General features: G+C 39.9%; 1 protein-coding gene across 1 annotated transcript in view; it reads left to right on the plus strand.

The window, feature by feature from the left end:
* LOC120017693 (AT-rich interactive domain-containing protein 5B-like) overlaps positions 1-17892 on the plus strand; it is a 59122-nt gene that overhangs the window by 35309 nt on the left and 5921 nt on the right. Inside the window, exons 5-8 of the mRNA XM_038960622.1 lie at positions 1759-1889; positions 2331-2544; positions 4936-4988; positions 5824-5921. Of these exons, the coding sequence (XP_038816550.1) occupies positions 1759-1889; positions 2331-2544; positions 4936-4988; positions 5824-5921 (496 nt within the window). The remainder of the gene's footprint in view (positions 1-1758; positions 1890-2330; positions 2545-4935; positions 4989-5823; positions 5922-17892) is intronic.

Here is a 17892-nt window from a genome sequence, read left to right on the forward strand (position 1 = left end):
TCAAACCCATGGCATCAGCTCAAAGACAAATATCTGATGTAGTCAGAGGAGTTAACACACACGATTAGTTCTGCCCCAGAAAAATGGTTTGCGCTATAACCAAATCACACGTTATAAATTGTGAGTGAATTGCATTATCAGTTTCTAAATCAAGTGTCAACCCCCTCAATCCTGGACACACTGCTGTGTAAATCAAACGCACTTCTAAAAGCACTATCTGGAAATCTATGAATCTCAGCCATAGTCATCATAAAGGGCATGTAACCTTTGACTCCCAGTCTTCACATCTGCAGCATTTGACCTGTGAAATGTGCACCGCACATAAAGTGTTTTTACGCGATACGCTCTGAGTTACATGCTCAATGTCATGAGTTTACGGATTGGGTTTCTAAAAAAGGCCCACATCAAGAGGATTATTTAGTCACGTCCCACTGTGCAAAAACTGGTTGATTCAACATTGTTTCCACGTCATTTCAACCCCCAAAATGTATGTGATGACATTGAATCAACGTGCAAAAAGCAGTCAACGTAAAGGCATTTCCTATTTTTTTTCACCCAACTTTTAACCCAAATCTAATGACATGGGGATATTTTTTGTTGATTTCACATTGAATTCACAATAGTTGACAACTCAACACAACTAGAGGTTGAACTGACGTCTGTGCCCAGTGGGTTAATCCTACATAGGCCTGTTCTAGATATGAAATCTCTTGTTTAAACTGATGATACATGGTGAAAAACAAATCCAAGTGAGGTAGAGCTCAGGTCAGCTTGTTTGTATTACCATTCATGAGTCATCCATTATGCAGACTATTGGATTTCATGTTATTATAAGACTTCAACTTTATAGAGAAAGAAAGAAAGAGAGAGAAAAAATACAGTACAGCAAAGCCAAGTAGCCTGAAAACGTGCAGTTACCAAGCTGATTACAGATCTTGGTGTAATTTTCCTTGCCTTTTTCCTTGGCTGTTTTGGAAAGAACGTGAAGTAAAAGGTCATTGAGTCACAATAGCTTTCACCTCCTGTAATTACTTCCTCCTCGATTTCATTGGGCTTTGTTTTGCTTAAGTTTTTTTTCCTTCAAACCTTGATGAGAATTTGATCTGGCAAAAAATTATTCCCCTTGGCTGCCTCTAACCTTGGACATGATTTAATTGTAATTGCACACGAAATGCCTCTTTGAACTACTTGACTGAACCTGGCTCGAATCGAGTGCCTCCTCTCTCCTTCGAGTTTATCATTGTTTTTGTTACCAGGGAAGGCAGTCTGCCAAGGTGTTACAATACAGTTGTTGCTCAATGTAAAATGTGGGCGTTCAAATGCTTTGAAGGTTTTAAATACTTTATGGTGTAATTAATGTGTACTGTGGAATTATCTGCCTACAAAGAATTCCAATCAAACATGTTTATGTGTTGTTAGCAATGTTGAAGGTCTCAAATCAGCAAGTTACAAGGAAACTAATAATGGGAATAATGATTAGATCAGTGCATGTGTTGTGCAACAACATGACCTAGTGTTCTCATAGATTTAACTTTACAGGATGGGAATTGTTATTCAGTTGTTTATATAGTTTTAACGCTACACTCCTGCGACATAGAAAGGAAATGTTTATTTGCTAAGTGCTTATTACACAAATGATCCAGAAGAATCAGCTTGCTTGTCTTCCTTCCCTAGGCTCTGTGTGTGGTTGCCTTCCTTTCCCCAGAAACATTGCCTCTAGGATACTAACCAGCTTGTGTTTTGTCCCCATCTTCTCAGCCCCTAACCTGAAGGGTCGGCCACGGAAGAAGAAGCTGTCAGTATCCCAGCGAAGGGACTCCCAGAGCCACAGTCAGGGGCCTCAGAGGCCCCAAGAACCCAGCACCCTAGAGAACAAGTCTCCCACCAAGGTATACCACTCACCTAACATTTGATTCAATTGCGGACATGCATAAAGATGGCGGACAGCATGTACTTACCACAAATATCAGAATTTCTCCATCTTTATGGACCTTCGCCATTCACTTCAGTTTACTTCATATTGATTGAATTCAATTTTTGAAGGTCGCGATTTGTATGGATGACAATTTTTTTTCAGCGGGTGATATAATTATTTTGACAGAATCATTAAATAGCCCCCCCACGCACACACACACATCACGTTGAGTGTAAGCCCTTCAACGTCCACTCTTTTTTTCCTACAGGTAAAACCTAACTGCAAGATAACAGTTCCTACCAGCAGAGGCACAACGGCCAAACCCAGGATCTGTAAAAAGGCATCTGTGGAGGAGAAGGTGGAGAGGGAGGAGAAGGAGGAGAAGCAGGAGAAGGTAGAGAGGGAGGAGAGGGAGGAGAAGGTGGAGAGGAAGGAGAAGGTGGAGAGGAAGGAGAAGCATGAGAAGGTGGAGAGGGAGGAGAAGGTGGAGGAGGAGAAAGAAGAACCAGAAGAGAACCAATCAGAAGAGAGTGGTGCAGACGAGCAGGCCTTCCTAGTAGCCCTATACAAGTACATGAAAGAGAGGGACACACCTATTGAGAGGATCCCCTTCCTGGGATTTAAGCAGAGTGAGTGAAATATATTTATTTTATGTTCATATAAGCTTTGGATATAGGATATATGATCTTCACACACCTGTCAAAAGCATTATATGTGCATTCATAAGGGTTCTTCTCACACAGTCAGAGCGTCGCATGCAACACATCTCGCTCAGATGTTTCAACAATGAGGCTTCACATGCTAGGGAAGATGATATCTTATATATAGAACCATACAAGAATGGTCATTCAATATTATTTTCTTGGCACAGCCATGCGTCATTGTGGTGCATTCACTCTATACGAAAAGACGCGATTTGTATACTACGTTACTCTCTCGATACAAGGTGTACATAAATGTAAGTTCCGGTTCACAAATAACCCCATGTATATATTTAGAAAGAGATGTCATCTTCACACCAAAGATGCAGTTCTTAAGTAGGTCATTGTGGTTGAGATGATATGAGAGTGGCTCAGTATGCATGCATACGGTAGTTACTGAGTCTGCAGCATAGCATCATTTGTATTGAGGCATAATGCCAACTGTTTTACATACAGTACATGTTCTGAATTACAAACCAAGCAACATCATAATGCTTTTCTCATTAAAGCCCCCAATAATGCAGTTAAAACTCGTCCTTGGCAACATGACTGTTTAAAAAAAACATAACTAATTCAAAATATGCTCAGACGCAATCAGCTTTCATTATTCCTTTCAGCCACTGCAATAGCCTCATTTATCAAAGCAAAACTTTCCTATTATGGAAATTGTGTTTCTGGTATTTTCTTTCATGAGTGGTTTATAATTAAGATAACGACTCTTTAAAAGCACTGGATTGTTGAACGGTGTACACATGTATTCCTGTCCTCTTTTGATGTGCCTCCTACACGTTTTTTTTGTGATTGTTAACAGAAGCCATTCAATTACATCTTCCTTTCTAAGCCATTGGCTCTGAAATGCACACAGAGCTACCAATTCCACTTCGTCTAATGCACAATGTAGGGCAGACAGCGCAGCGTAGATAGAGGCAAAATACTGTAAATGAATCTTTCAATCTATCCCCATTTATTTGAACGGCATATCCTACACAGTGCAAGGCTATAGCTCTGGCTCAAAGTTTCTTATCTGTTCCACCAGAAAGGAGGCTTATTTTCTTTTATTTAGCTTTAGCAGTTTGCCTGGATGCTGCACAGGACGTAAGATAAATGGACTTCAGAGGAAGAAAAGGTCACATGACAAAAAGAGGTTTCATTATCTTCCATTCAGTTGGGTAAACAGCTATTCCCAGCGTTGGTACCACATTCTGAATGTGCGATGGAAGTGAGTGTGAGGAGAAAATGGGACAGGGAGGGGGCTGGGAGTGTGTGTCAAGGTTGGTACAGTTTGACATCACATTGCACATTTTGAATGGCCTTGGTCACAAATTGGAGAGTGGGGAGTTAGGGAATTGGTATGCGTGTTGTTGGGTGGGGCGGCGGGGGAGGTGATGCGCATTATTTCAGGCTGCCTTTAGAGAGGTTCTTTATGCCTTGTTTCTAATTTGCCTGTTTGAATGTCTGTTTTAGTGTCCATTGTGTTTTGTCATCCTTATCGTTGTGATAATGCCCCGTTGAATAGAGTGAATTAGAGAAAAAACAGGGAGCAAGTCATCTAAGAAAGAACTATTCTCCCATTTTCTTTCCCTTTTCTGTCCTTCCTAATTCTGCTCGCTGTTGTGGTAATTACAGCCGAAGCATAACAACCCCATTAATAAGCCATAGCTGCTATCCAGTTGCAAAACACAATGCTACTCTCTGCAGTTCAAATAGAACCCACCAGCTTCCTTTGTAATTCTCCCTGTGCATTGACAACAGACACGGAAGAGCAGGGAGGAAAAATCAATGCTGTCAAATGCGGAGATAGGAAAATGCCATTTTGACAAATGCAAGCCTTTGTGTACGCAGAGATTGAATTTTGATGGATTTCTCCCTAGGCGAGCCTTCCTTATTTATAGGTCTTCATATAAAAATGTTAAACAATGATGTTACAGAAAGCAGATACCAATGTCATTGTTTGGAAAATCTTGGGTTAATTGTTTGCAGGGAAATATACTGTCTTTGTTGTATTTTGATTATAATCACTATTTTGTACAATACCTATAATCAATTTGATATTGTCTGTCATTGGATCTTTGCATGTAAAATTCTATGCAAAATTGCATTTTCATTTGTGCCAACATTGTTAATGAGTGCTAAAATGTTAAGTATTACCAGATGCTCATAATGGTCTTTATTCAAATCCCCTTCAGCTGAATTGTTACAAGAGCTAGCTAGGTGTCAGGCTGTATCTACCTGTAGTTTATGTAGCTATGTGACAGTATCTTTGTATGTGATGATCTAGCTGAATACCATTGATCTCCCTGTTTGTTGTCCCTCTAACAGTAAACCTTTGGACTATGTTTCAAGCTGCTCAGAAACTCGGAGGATATGAGTTGGTAAGTGTTTACATATGTCCTGCTCCATACTTAACTTTTATTTTCTTTAGGCTGCCTCAGTCGTGTTTTTCTCCAAAAATCTTGGTCAGGCCCACATTTTGCAAAATGATGCCGTTGTTTTAAACCCCCTCTAAGTGGAAAACACATGTTACTCTCCCATGTCAAGGAAATTGGTGAAGTCTGTCATTTTTTCCCATGTTCAGGCTCTAAAATAAAGTGCACTATTATACACAGTGAGACAGCAGAGCAGGGACATTTCACTTGGCAGCCTACCCCACATTTGTTCAGTACTAATGTGGGAAGTGTTTCCAACATTTTTACGTCTTTTGATGTGAAGAGTAAGCGCATTGCGAATGCCGGTTAGTTCATTTGCCACATATAGTCATACAGAGAGACGAGCCGCAAACTATAAACAGGAAACTAGTCATGTAATCGGGATGTTTTTCCTTTTAAAGCCTTTTTATCTGCGGATGATTATCAGTCTTTCATGCCTGCTGCTGTCTTTGTGAGCAGGAAGTTGTGTGGTTGGTTTGAGTATATATTTAATGGTGTAACTCGTCACTCTGGCATCTTAATGCATATATACCACTGTACTGTACTTTTCCCTCTTACCCTTGCTGTGGTACAGACGGTTGTTGCCAGCTACAGCTGGTAGCATGTTATGGAGATGGTTTTGCATTACAGAGTAGTGTTATAGTCTCTGTAGCAAACTGAATAACTTTGTTAGTGTTATCCACTCATGTCGGGGAAATGACTAGCATCTATAACGATGTTGTTACAGCATTTTATTATGTTATATGATACAGTGTTATAAAAATCTGTTTCTCTCTCTCAGATCACAGTTCGCCGACAGTGGAAAAATGTATATGATGAGCTGGGTGGTAACCCAGGAAGCACAAGTGCCGCCACATGCACACGAAGACACTACGAGAGGTGAGTTATTAACAAAGCGCTGTCCCATTTTCCTAATGCAGTGGAGGAAGAGGAATGCTACTCTCAGCCTCAGTATCAGGTGCATGTCAACTTTGCTTAGGGAAGTAAGGCTTCCTTCCTATCTCGACATGATGTCCTAAGCCGTGCCCACAGACACTCTGTCACCCTGCTGCTCCATGCATACTAACACAGAGCACAACTATATTCACCAAACCAGTCACACATCTCTCTCTAACCAGCCTTTATTATTGAGAGGGTCCCTGAACCAAAGCAAACAGCAAACAGCAAACAGATATGATCCTGGGGGAGACTGGAGGATATTATGCATGCACACACACATTCTCAAGGTTAAACAAATGCTGTGTGCTTAATACAAGATAACCTCTCTTTCAAAAAGCTTTCCTCTTACGGCTAGTCATCTCTGAACCCCCCCCCCCCCCCCCCCCAGGCTGATATTTTCATGCCTCCGCAATGCTATGGAAGAGATTTACCTGTCAAAAGAGGGGCATGCAGAGCAATATCACGCATGCATATGGGTGAGTATGTGTATAGACCTAGGCAAATGACAAACAAAGTCAGGCTGAATTGCTCAGTCAATGTGTGTAGGTTTATCTATGCTCTATGTACGAGTGCATTCAAAATTGGATACAGTATTTGAATTATATCAAATAGCACTGCAGCTTTAAACCTCCTGCGCAGCCAGAAGGGACTGTATTTGCTCTGCCATTAAAAGCCCTTTCACAGCCCTGCATGGTTAGGAGGACTGGTATAGACAGTGTCAGCACAGCACACAGCACAGGGGGCTGGAGGGGACCAGTGAGGTGTTACTGCTGGCCTTTTTCAATAGAGCCACAGAAAGCTGGGAAATTGTGCTGAATCAATACAAACCAATAATATCTCCACTGCAGTGAATATCACCCTGTCAGAAAGAGAGCGGGAAATCTCAGCTGAACCCAGACAGACCATGGGAGGAGAATTTTAGCTGAGGCTCACTATTCCAGTAGCTAGGAGGGCAATTAACTTCATTGTATTAGCTCAGCAAACAAAGCTATTCTCTCTCCCTTGGAAGTGTATGATAAATGACCCCATTTGTGGGTTTGGTGAAGTATATGTTTGGTCCCTGGTGGCATCTTTTATTTCTCTTAATGATTACTCAGCATTGAAAACACAATGAGGAATTTAAACTAGAGCATGCAGCATTTCTCCCAACGTCTTTTGATTTGGTATTGGAATATTTCGGTTGTAATTGCACTAGATTAACTGAACGCGCTCATCTTGGTCTTTTGTTTGGGACTTTGAATGTCCCCAAGCCCTGACTCTAATTTGAAATGATCCACATTATCCATTTTCCTCTTCAATGGAAGTCATCTGAAACAGTTGCCTTGGAGACATTATTTTGAATGATAAAGATGGAAATAATGACTGTATTTATGGTGTTGAGCAGCGGGCAGTAGAGAACATAAAACGAACAGAACACAAGATAACCTGAGGTACTTGTCATTTGGAAAGTTGCTCATTGCAGCCATTCTACTGTTCATTAGCTTAAAGGGAAAAATCAATATTTAACATCCAACCCAAGGTCTAAAGCTCCAGCTGGGAAAGCTTTAATGATATTTATTTAAACCGTTTCCAAAGATTAGCTGTCAGAGCTCAGCTCCCTGAATTAAAAATGAGGTCATGAAAAGATGGCATCAATAACCTTGAAATAGACTGCTGCATTCTCTCCCTGCATGTCACTTCATGCTAATTCTTTGATTATACAGGTCAATGCCTTTTAGCTGCCGTTAGTTATTTAAGCTCTCACTTTCTATGTGAGCTGCTGCTGCTGCTACAGAAACAGTACATTTATACCGTACATGTTGTTACTCTAATAGCTCCTGTGTTAATGCAGAATTAATGCCTGCCGTGCATAGGCATTTTTATGTAATTGCAGGAGGGAAATATCCATGGCAACAGTGGAGGCAATTGAGAATAATTTTCTCAGAGGTTGTACCGAGTATAACAAAGAACAAGGAATTCCACTCATTCTTTTTTAATATAGCAGCTAATTTCAGTTATTAACTGATGAATACCAGATGTGCACACTAGATTGTAAATATTTATTTGGTTTGGATGCAGTGTTTGTTTCTTTTGGATACATTGCAGACGATATTATTGATTCTTGTATGTATTCCCCGTGGTATTGGTGTGCCTCTGCACTCACTCAAGCTGCACCTCAGATTGAAAATATATCCCTTAGTGTATAGGCTCATAACAAATTGGAAAAACTTGGCCAGTCGCCACCCCGTGGATCATGTTAGAGTAGACTCAATCCTAAATACAGCCCTTGCTCAGCGTTGCATCTAGTTTCTCTATGCAACACACTGGTCTCTTTGGCTATGCCATGGTGTTTATATTATTTAGTTACGAATCTTACCACAAGAGTTTAAAAAGACACATTGCTGTAACAGCCTGATTAAATTACTAGCTATAGGAAAAACCTATGGGACAGATTACAGCTGTGATAGCACTCAGATGAATGACGTTTGATTGCTGTACCTCATCCACCTGCCATAATAAAGAAATAACTTACCCACATGAAATATTCTAGGCTTTTAAACCTAGTGCTTTTTGCAATTAGGGGCTTGCAAATGGTGCCATACTTGCGCAGTTAGACATTCAGAAATACTGATAACAAGTCAGACGATTTGTTGTTGTTACATTCTTGCCTTTGGCTTAGGAACAGTTAATTTGATATTTCTTGATATAGGACTTAATGATGAACAGACTTTTCACCATATTATAAATCTGGTCCTAATGTTGAGATTGGATCAAAGAACAATATTCTACATAGTGAACTGCAGACATGATACAGTATTTAGCAGTTAATCCAAACACTTACCAGTCCATTGCTCAACACCTGTCATGATTAAGGTTTGCTGTGTACAGTTTATGCGGTTTAGCCTTAGGGGAATGGTAAAGGTCACTTTTAGATCTGGTATTTCTAGACTGGACAAAAGGCCCTAGTTTAGTATTCCTTCACCGCCCTGTTTAACGGCGTGAATCAGGATCACTTGAAGTGACAAAAGAGAGGCTTTGGAGCCAAATCTTTCCCAAGCTGAGGGAACAATGACCGTTTATCCCACTGATTTGGCTCTGAAGATCGATATTTGCATTTGTACAGACAGGAGTTATTGTTTTGCCAGTTCTTTGAAGCAGCCTAATCATGACACATGGTGATGATGAATATGGATTAGATTTTTTTTGCTTCTTCTTCTCTTCCTGAGGTTGTAATACAAATCATTCTTTCCTGTAAATTGTTTGGCAGCCTATGGGCCTGTCCATCAGCTCTCAAGATATGATTCCTTTAACGAATTAAAGGTAAAATGCAGCCGTTTTTTTTATCTCAAAATCATGTATTGGTAACAACTAACTACCTTACTTACTGTGATCGTTTTTTAATTAAAATGTTCAAAAGAAACAAAAATAGTGTCTTAGCAAAGATCAATTTCTCAAACAAGAATTTACCTAGGATTGTCTGGGAGTGAGTGGGGAGGGGAAAACTGAAAACTTGCTGTTGGCAGAGAGGTTTTTAACTCTCTTTCTTATTGTTCTATTAACTCATTTACCACCTGGTGATGTCACAAGGCAGGCCAAAACTCCGTCCGACCAAAACAGGCTGAACTGTCAGGCGTTTTTTTCAAATAGCTCTTTCACTAAAAGGGCATTATCATATTTTTCACAATTTGTTTGGGTATTATTCTAACCTACAGTACCAGTCAAACGTTTGGACACACTTATTCCAGGGTTTTTCTTTATTTTTACAATTTTCTACATTGTAGAATAACATTGAAGACATCAAAACTATGAAATAACACATATGGAATCATGTAGTAACCAAAAAAGTGTTTTATATTTGAGATTCTTCAAAATAGCCACCCTTTGCCTCAATGACAGCTTTGCACACTCTTGGCATTCTCTCAACCAGCTTCATGAGGTAGTCACCTGAAATGCATTTAAAATAACAGGTGTGCCTTGTTGAAAGTTAATTTGTAGAATTTCTTTCCTTTTTAATGCGTTTGAGCCAATCAGTTGTGTCAAGGCCAATCAGTTGTGACAAGGTAGGGATGGTATATAGAAGATAGCCCTATTTGGTAAAAGACTAAGAACATATAATGGCAAGAACAGTTCAAATAAGCAAAGAGAAAGGACAGTCCATCATTACTTTAAGACATGAAGGTAAGTCAATCAGGCAAATTTCAAGAACTTTGAACGTTTCTTCAAGTACAGTCTCAAAAACCATCAAGCGCTATGATGAAACTGGCTCTCATGAGGACTGCCACAGGAAAGGAATACCCAGAGTTACCTCTGCTGCAGAGGATAAGTTCATTAGAGTTACCAGCATCAGAAATTGCAGCCCAAATAAATGCTTCACAGAGTTCAAGTAACAGACATATCTTAACATCAACTGTTCAGAGGAGACATAGTGAATCAGGCCTTCATGGTCGAATTGCTGCAACAACAAAAATCACGACTAAAGGATACCAATAAGAAGAAGAGACTTGCTTGGGCCAAGAAACACTAGCAATGGACATTAGACTGGTGGAAATCTGTCCTTTGGTCTGAGGGGTCCACATTTGAGATTTTTGGTTCCAACCGCTGTGTCTTTGTGAGACACAGAGTAAGTGAACGAATGATCTCCGCATGTGTAGTTCCCACAGTGAAGCATGGAGGGGGATGTGTGATGGTGTGGGGGGGCTTTGCTGGTGACACTGTCTGTGATTTATTTAGAATTCAAGGTACACATAACCAGCATGGCTACTACAGCATTCTGCAGTGATACGCCATCCCATTTGGTTTGCGCTTAGTGGGACTATCATCTGTTTTCAACAGGACAATGACCCAACACACCTCCAGGCTGTGTAAGGGCTATTTGACCAAGAAGAAGAGTGATGGAGTGCTGCATCAGATGACCTAGCCTCCACAATCACCCAACCTCAACCCAATTGAGATGGTTTGGGATGAGTTGGACCGCAGAGTGATGGAAAAGCAGCTAACATGTGCTCAGTATATGTGGGAACTCCTTCAAGACTGTTGGAAAAGCATTCCAGGTGAAGTATGTGAACACTTCTTCAAATTAGTGGATTCGGCTATTTCAGCCACACCCGTTGCTGATCGGTGTATAAAATTGAGCACACAGCCATGCAATCTCCATAGACAAACATTGGCAGTAGAATGGTCTTACTGAAGAGCTCAGTGACTTTCAACGTGCCACATTTCCAACAAGTTAGTTCGTCAAATGTCTTCCCTGCTATAGCTGCCCCAGTCAACTGTAAGTGCTGTTATTGTGAAGTGGAAACGTCTAGGAAAAACAACGGCTCAGCCGCAAAGTGGTAGGCCACACAAGCTCACAGAACAGGACCACCGAGTTCTGAAGCACAGAGCCCTGACCTCAACCCCATCGAACACCTTTGGGATGAATTGGAACGCCGACTGCGAGCCAGGCCTAATCGCCCAACACCTCACTAATGCTCTTCTGACTGAATGGTAGCAAGTCCCTGCAGCAATGTTCCAACATCTAGTTGAAAGCCTTCCCAGAAGAGTGGAGGCTGTTATAACAGAGAAGGGGGGACCAACTCCATATTAATGCCCATGATTTTGGAATGAGATGTTCGACAAGCAGGTGTCCACATACTTTTGGCCATGTAGTGTAGCTACAGTAGTTGCCGTGGTAACCAAACAGACAGACTAGTTTAGCTAACCAAACTGTTATGAAAATCAAATTCAGCAAACACAATACTTTTTTCAATTCGACTTTTGCTTTCAAAAGCAGCGCAAACAAAACTTGTAAAAATTAACTATAGCCATTGAAATCTATCGTGCATTATAGGGAAATAATGCACACTCTAGAATGCCCTTCAAGCCAATCAGAAAGGAGTATTCAACAATGCCATGGTATAATTAAGCAATAAGGCACGAGGTGGTGTGGTATATGGCCAATATACCACGGCTAAGGGCTATTCTACTGCACGACGCAACACAGAATGCCTGGATACAACCCTTAGCCGGGGTATATTGGCCATATACCACAAACCCCCGAGGTGCCATATTGCTATTATAAACTGGCTACCAACATAATTAGAGCAGTAACCAGAAATGTTTTGTCATACCCTTGTTATACGTTTGATATACCACGGCTGTCAGCCAATCAGCATTCAAGGCTCGAACCACCCAGTTTATAAATATATTTCACAGTTTTGTCAAGTTGGCTTGATGTTCTTTGGGTGGTGGACCATTCTTGATACACATGGGAAAATGTTGATAATGAAAAACTCAGCAGCGTTGCAGTTCTTGACATCAACTGGTGCTTCTGGCACCTACTACCATACCCTGTTCAAAGGCACTTAAATATTTTGTCTTGCCCATTCACCCTCTGAATGTCACACATACACAATCCATGTCTCAATTGTCTCAAAGGTTAAAGAATGATCTTTAAGCCGTCTCCTCCCCTTCATCTACACTGATTGAAGTGGATTTAACAAGTGACGTCAATAAGGGATCATAGCTTTCACCTGGTCAGACTATGTCATGGAAAGAACGTTCTTAATGTTTTGAATTCTCACAGAATTTTCAGTGTTTTTTGAATTCTCAGTGTATATATACACTGAAATATATTTATATACACTACCGTTCAAACATTTGGGGTCACTTAGAAATGTCCTTGTTTTTAAAAGAAAAGCCATTTTTTTGTCCATTAAAATTACATCAAATTGATCAGAAATACAGTGTAGACATTGTTAATGTTGTAAATGACTATTGTAGCTGGAAACAGCTGATTTTTAATGGAATATCTACACATGCATACAGAGGCCCATTATCAGCAACCATCACTCCTGTCAACGTCAACAGTGAAGAGGCGCCTCCGGGATGCTGCCTTCTAGGAAGAGTTGCAAAGAAAAAGCCATATCTCAGACTGGCCAATAAAAAGAAAAGATTAAGATGGGCAAAAGAACACAGACACTGGACAGAGGAACTCTGCCTAGAAGGCCAGCATCCCGGAGTCGCCTCTTCACTGTTGATGTTGAGACTGGTGTTTTGCGGGTACTATTTAATGAAGCTGCCAGTTGAGGACTTGTGAGGCGTCTGTTTCTCAAACTAGACACTCTAATGTACTTGTCCTCTTGCTCAATTGTGCACTGGGGCCTCCCACTCCTCTTTCTATCCTAGTTAGAGCCAGTTTGCGCTGTTCTGTGAAGGGAGTAGTACACAGCGTTATACGAGATCTTCAGTTTTTGGCAATATCTTGCATGGAATAGCCTTCATTGCTCAGAACAAGAGTAGACTGACGAGTTTCAGAAGAAAGTAGTTTGTTTCTGATCATTTTGAGTCTGTAATCGAACCCACAAATGCTGATGCTCCAGATACTCAGCTAGTCTAAAGAAGGCCAGTTTTATTGCTTCTTTAATCAGGACAACAGTTTCAGCTGTGCTAACATAATTGCAAAAGGGTTTTCTAATGATCAATTAGCATTTTAAAATGATAAACTTGGATTAGCTAACACAACGTGCCATTGGAACACAGGAGTGATGGTTGCTGATAATGGGCCTCTGTACGCCTATGTAGATATTCCATTAAAGATCAGCCGTTTCCAGCTACAATAGTCATTTACAACATTAACAATGTCTACACTGTATTTCTGATCAATTTTATGTTATTTTAATGGACCAAAAAATTTCTAAGAGACCCCAAACTTTTGAACGGTTGTATATATATATATATATATATATATATATATATATATATATATATAATATGTATGTATATATATATATAATATGTATGTGTATATATATATATATATATATATATATATATATATATATATATATATAATATGTATGTGTATATATATATATATATATATATATATATAATATATATATATATATATGTTTGGACACAAGAATAGAATAATAGTAAAGACATCAAAACTATGAAATGACACATATGGAATCATGTAGTAACCAAAACAGTGTTAAACAAATCAAAATATAGTTTAGATTTTAGATTCTTCAAAGTAGCCACCTTTGCCTTGACGACAGCTTTGCACACTCTTGGCATTCTCTCAACCAGCTTCACCTGGAATCCTTTTCCAACAGTCTTGAAGGAGTTCCCACATATGCTGAACCCTTGTTGGCTGCTTTTCCATCACTCTGTGGTCCAACTCATCCCAAACCATTTCAATTGTGTTGATGTCGGGTGATTGTGGAGGCCAGGTCATCTGATGCAGCACTCCATCACTCGCCTTCTTGGTCAAATAGCCCTTACACAGCCTGGAGGTGTGTTGGGTCATTGTCCTGTTGAAAAACAAATGATAGTCCCACTAAGCGCAAACCAAATGGGATGGCGTATCACTGCAGAATGCTGTAGTAGCCATGCTGGTTAAGTGTACCTTGAATTCTAAATGAATCACAGACAGTGTCACCAGCAAAGCACCCCCACACCATCACACCTCCTCCATGCTTCACGGTAGGAACTACACATGCAGAGATCATCTGTTCACCTACTCTGCGTCTCACCAAGACTCAGTGGTTGGAACCAAAAATCTCAAATTGGACTCATCAGACCAAAGGACAGATTTCCACCAGTCTAATGTTCATTGCTTGTGTTTCTTGGCCCAAGTAAGTCTCTTCTTCTTATTGGTGTCCTTTAGTAGTGTTTTTTTTGCAGCAATTCGACCACGAAGGCCTTATTCACGCAGTCTCCTCTGAACAGTTGATGTTGAGATGTGTATGTTACTTGAACTCTGAAGTATTTATTTGGGCTGCAATTTCTGAGGCTGGTAACTCTAATGAACTGATCCTCTGCAGCAGAGGTAACTCTGGGTATTCCTTTCCTGTGGCAGTCCTCATGAGAGCCAGTTTCATCATAGTGCTTGATGGTTTTTGCGACTGCACTTGAAGAAACTTTCAAAGTTTGACTGACCTTCATGTCTTAAAGTAATGATGGACTGTCATTTCTCTTTGCTTATTTGAGCTGTTCTTGCCATAATATGTACTTGGTCTTTTACCAAATAGGGATATCTTCTGTTTACCACCCCTACCTTGTCACAACACAACTGATTGGCTCAGACGCATTAAAAAGGAAAGCAATTCCACAGATTAACTTTTAACAAGGCACATCTGTTAATTGTAATGTATTCCAGGTGACTACCTCATAAAGCTGGTTGAGAGAATGCCAAGAGTGTGCAAAGCTGTCATCAAAGGGTGGCTACTTTGAAGAATCTCAAATATAAAATATATTTTAATTTGCTTAACACTTTTTTGGTTACTACTTGATTCCGTATGTGTTATTTCATAGTTTTGATGACTTCACTGTTATTCTACATTGTAGAAAATTGTAAAAATAAAGAAAAGCCCTTGAATGAGTAGGTGTGTCCAAACTTTTGACTGTTCTGTATATGTAAAACACATATATAAAATCATGTTTTTGGCTGCTCTGGGCCTTTAAGAAAGCCTCTGAAATAAACAGAGTGCCAGCTCAAATTAATTTCAGCACCAGGAAAAGTGCTTAATGGAATAGTCTGCAGGGGTTTTCCACCACTTTGTTGACTTGGCCTTTCCTGGATTCCACAAACAAATCTCCCTTTAACTCAGATGAAAGACCAGCTTATTGTTAGTAAAAACATAATGTTATTGCTTAGTTGCTTGTTTGGCATGTAAATCCATTATTTTAAATGGACGCACATGCTTAATTGAATTTGTCACTGAATTACAATTGTATTGATTTCCAAAGAATCTTACAATAATAGGCCTACATTATATTAAGAAATGTAGTTGTAGCCTAATTACATTCCAATATGAAAGAGAAAGACCTGTCTGTCTCTTTTGCCTATTTAACTTTTGTATTTTTTATTACTGGTTAGGTTGCATACTGGAATGTACTATGAACATCATGGAAAATGGCTGCTCATGTAAAGAAAGGCTCAATAGCCACAACCGGAAGTTAAGTATTTATTGACCTCGCCAAAATGTAAGCTCTTGTTCCCTCATTGAGTTATTCCCTCATTGACTTTTCCATGTCTGTCATGTTGTGCTCTTTCTGCCCTCTAGTGTGCAAGAAAATACCTTGCATTTGATTTTGATATTTTGATATTGTGTGTCATATTCATTACTAGAAGTGTTCCTCGGAGACGCATTTTCTGCTTTGAACTCCACCAAGGATTTATATAAGAGAAATCCCTATATTTACATAAATGTAACCTATTACTGTCCAAAGAACCTTTATAGGGGACTGAATTCCTTTCATGGCCTCTCGATTGTAGACTGTCCCAGGCACCCTGCTTTCAGGAAATTACATAAGTCACATTGTATTACCATTACTGTATTACGTGATCAGGAGAATGTTATAGGCTCTCCCTGTACTTATTTTCTCAGTGAGTCTTTTACAGAGCGGGTGCTATTTATAGTGTGACTCTTCATAGTTAACTGTTCAGCAACAGAGAAGCAGAAAAGAATCATGCACCCTGTCATGTCAAAAGAACATTGTTATTTTTAGTTAATATCCAAATAAAATTTTAATGACAAGAGACTGTGTCTGGAATATTGAGTTTAACACTTTGTGTGATGTAACATGGATTTTAGGAGAATGTTCCACCGAGGTGTGATAACCACACCAGTATGGACGGTACCTTCACTTCTCAATGGCATTCTTGAGAATTGATATAGGGAAAAGCAGTCATGTTCTTACCCAGATATAAGACAATGGGTCTTCATCTCCCAACACAAAAATGCCGGATTATGTAATTCTCATCCATGTCTGCCGATAGATACTGATTTATAATTGGTATTGCTAGGTGCCAAACTTAGCATGGCATGGTATTCAATCTTACAGCAGATGGTATCCTCACAGATTGGAAACGTGAGAGCAGCTCGACAGTGTGTATATGAAATTACTCACTATTTTCCTCACCCTATTTATATAGTTAGTCACGTCGAGTTCACCACATTATTTCTCAACGGTGCAGTGGTTTATGGTGAATAATTGTTTCACTACATTAACATCTGTCTTTCTTCTCTCCTCCCTCTCCCTCTTTCAAATAAGTCACATTTAATTGTATATTTCCTTTCTTGGCCTGGGGCCTGGTGCCAGCTGTATGAAATGTAGTTTTACTGCCTCTGCTGCCAGCAGTTTGGTTTGTAGAAAAAATAACAACATTCCCACTGAGCCACTTCAACTCTTAAAGGCATTTCTCTTTGTGAAGAAGAAGCAAACCACTCATGCATGATTCCTTGTTTGTTTTACCACAATGTCCCTTAAAGAGGAAATTGAGCAACAACTTTATGTGCACACATGAGAATAATTCTATGCCTTGAGAAGGTTTGAGAAGTTATTTCCAAATAGCATTTGGATTGTTATTATAATAGCTGGCCTTAAAGTTATGGGCGAGGCTTTCCAAATAATATTGAACATTCCATCACTGGTTGCTACTACCTCTTTTTAATATTTGATACTCTGTTTTGTGGTGTTCCACCTGTACAGTATTATTCAACATGTTTTTCTCAGTATTTTTGTTGGTCCATATTTTGTTTCACACATTTGATAAGATCTTGGTAATAATAACCCCCTTCATGTCACAATCCACCCTGTAATTAGTCTCATCAACAGCACAGCTCAGTCAGAATGGATGGTTCTTTAGTTACTCTAGTCTAGCAGCTGTAGTGTGTTAACCGTTTCCACGGTAATGTGATGTAAAGATTAACAAGCCCTGACTGGGGGCCTCTGCCTTGCCTCATCTGCTGGCTCAGTGCCAGGTGTTAGTTGGCTCCCCAGCTCTCTCAGCACATACCAGCTCTGTGTTGCAGCATGCTCTCTAGTCTATGCTAACTGACTCACATCCACCACCACTGTGTACTCTGGTCAGTCAAGTGTCAAAATGAAGGTTGAAGTTAAAGTTATGTGTCTTTGTCTACGCCACAGTTGTAGGCCTAGC

Source organism: Salvelinus namaycush, chromosome 22 (assembly GCF_016432855.1).
Source record: "Salvelinus namaycush isolate Seneca chromosome 22, SaNama_1.0, whole genome shotgun sequence".
In the NCBI taxonomy this organism is placed as follows: Eukaryota; Metazoa; Chordata; class Actinopteri; order Salmoniformes; family Salmonidae; genus Salvelinus; species Salvelinus namaycush.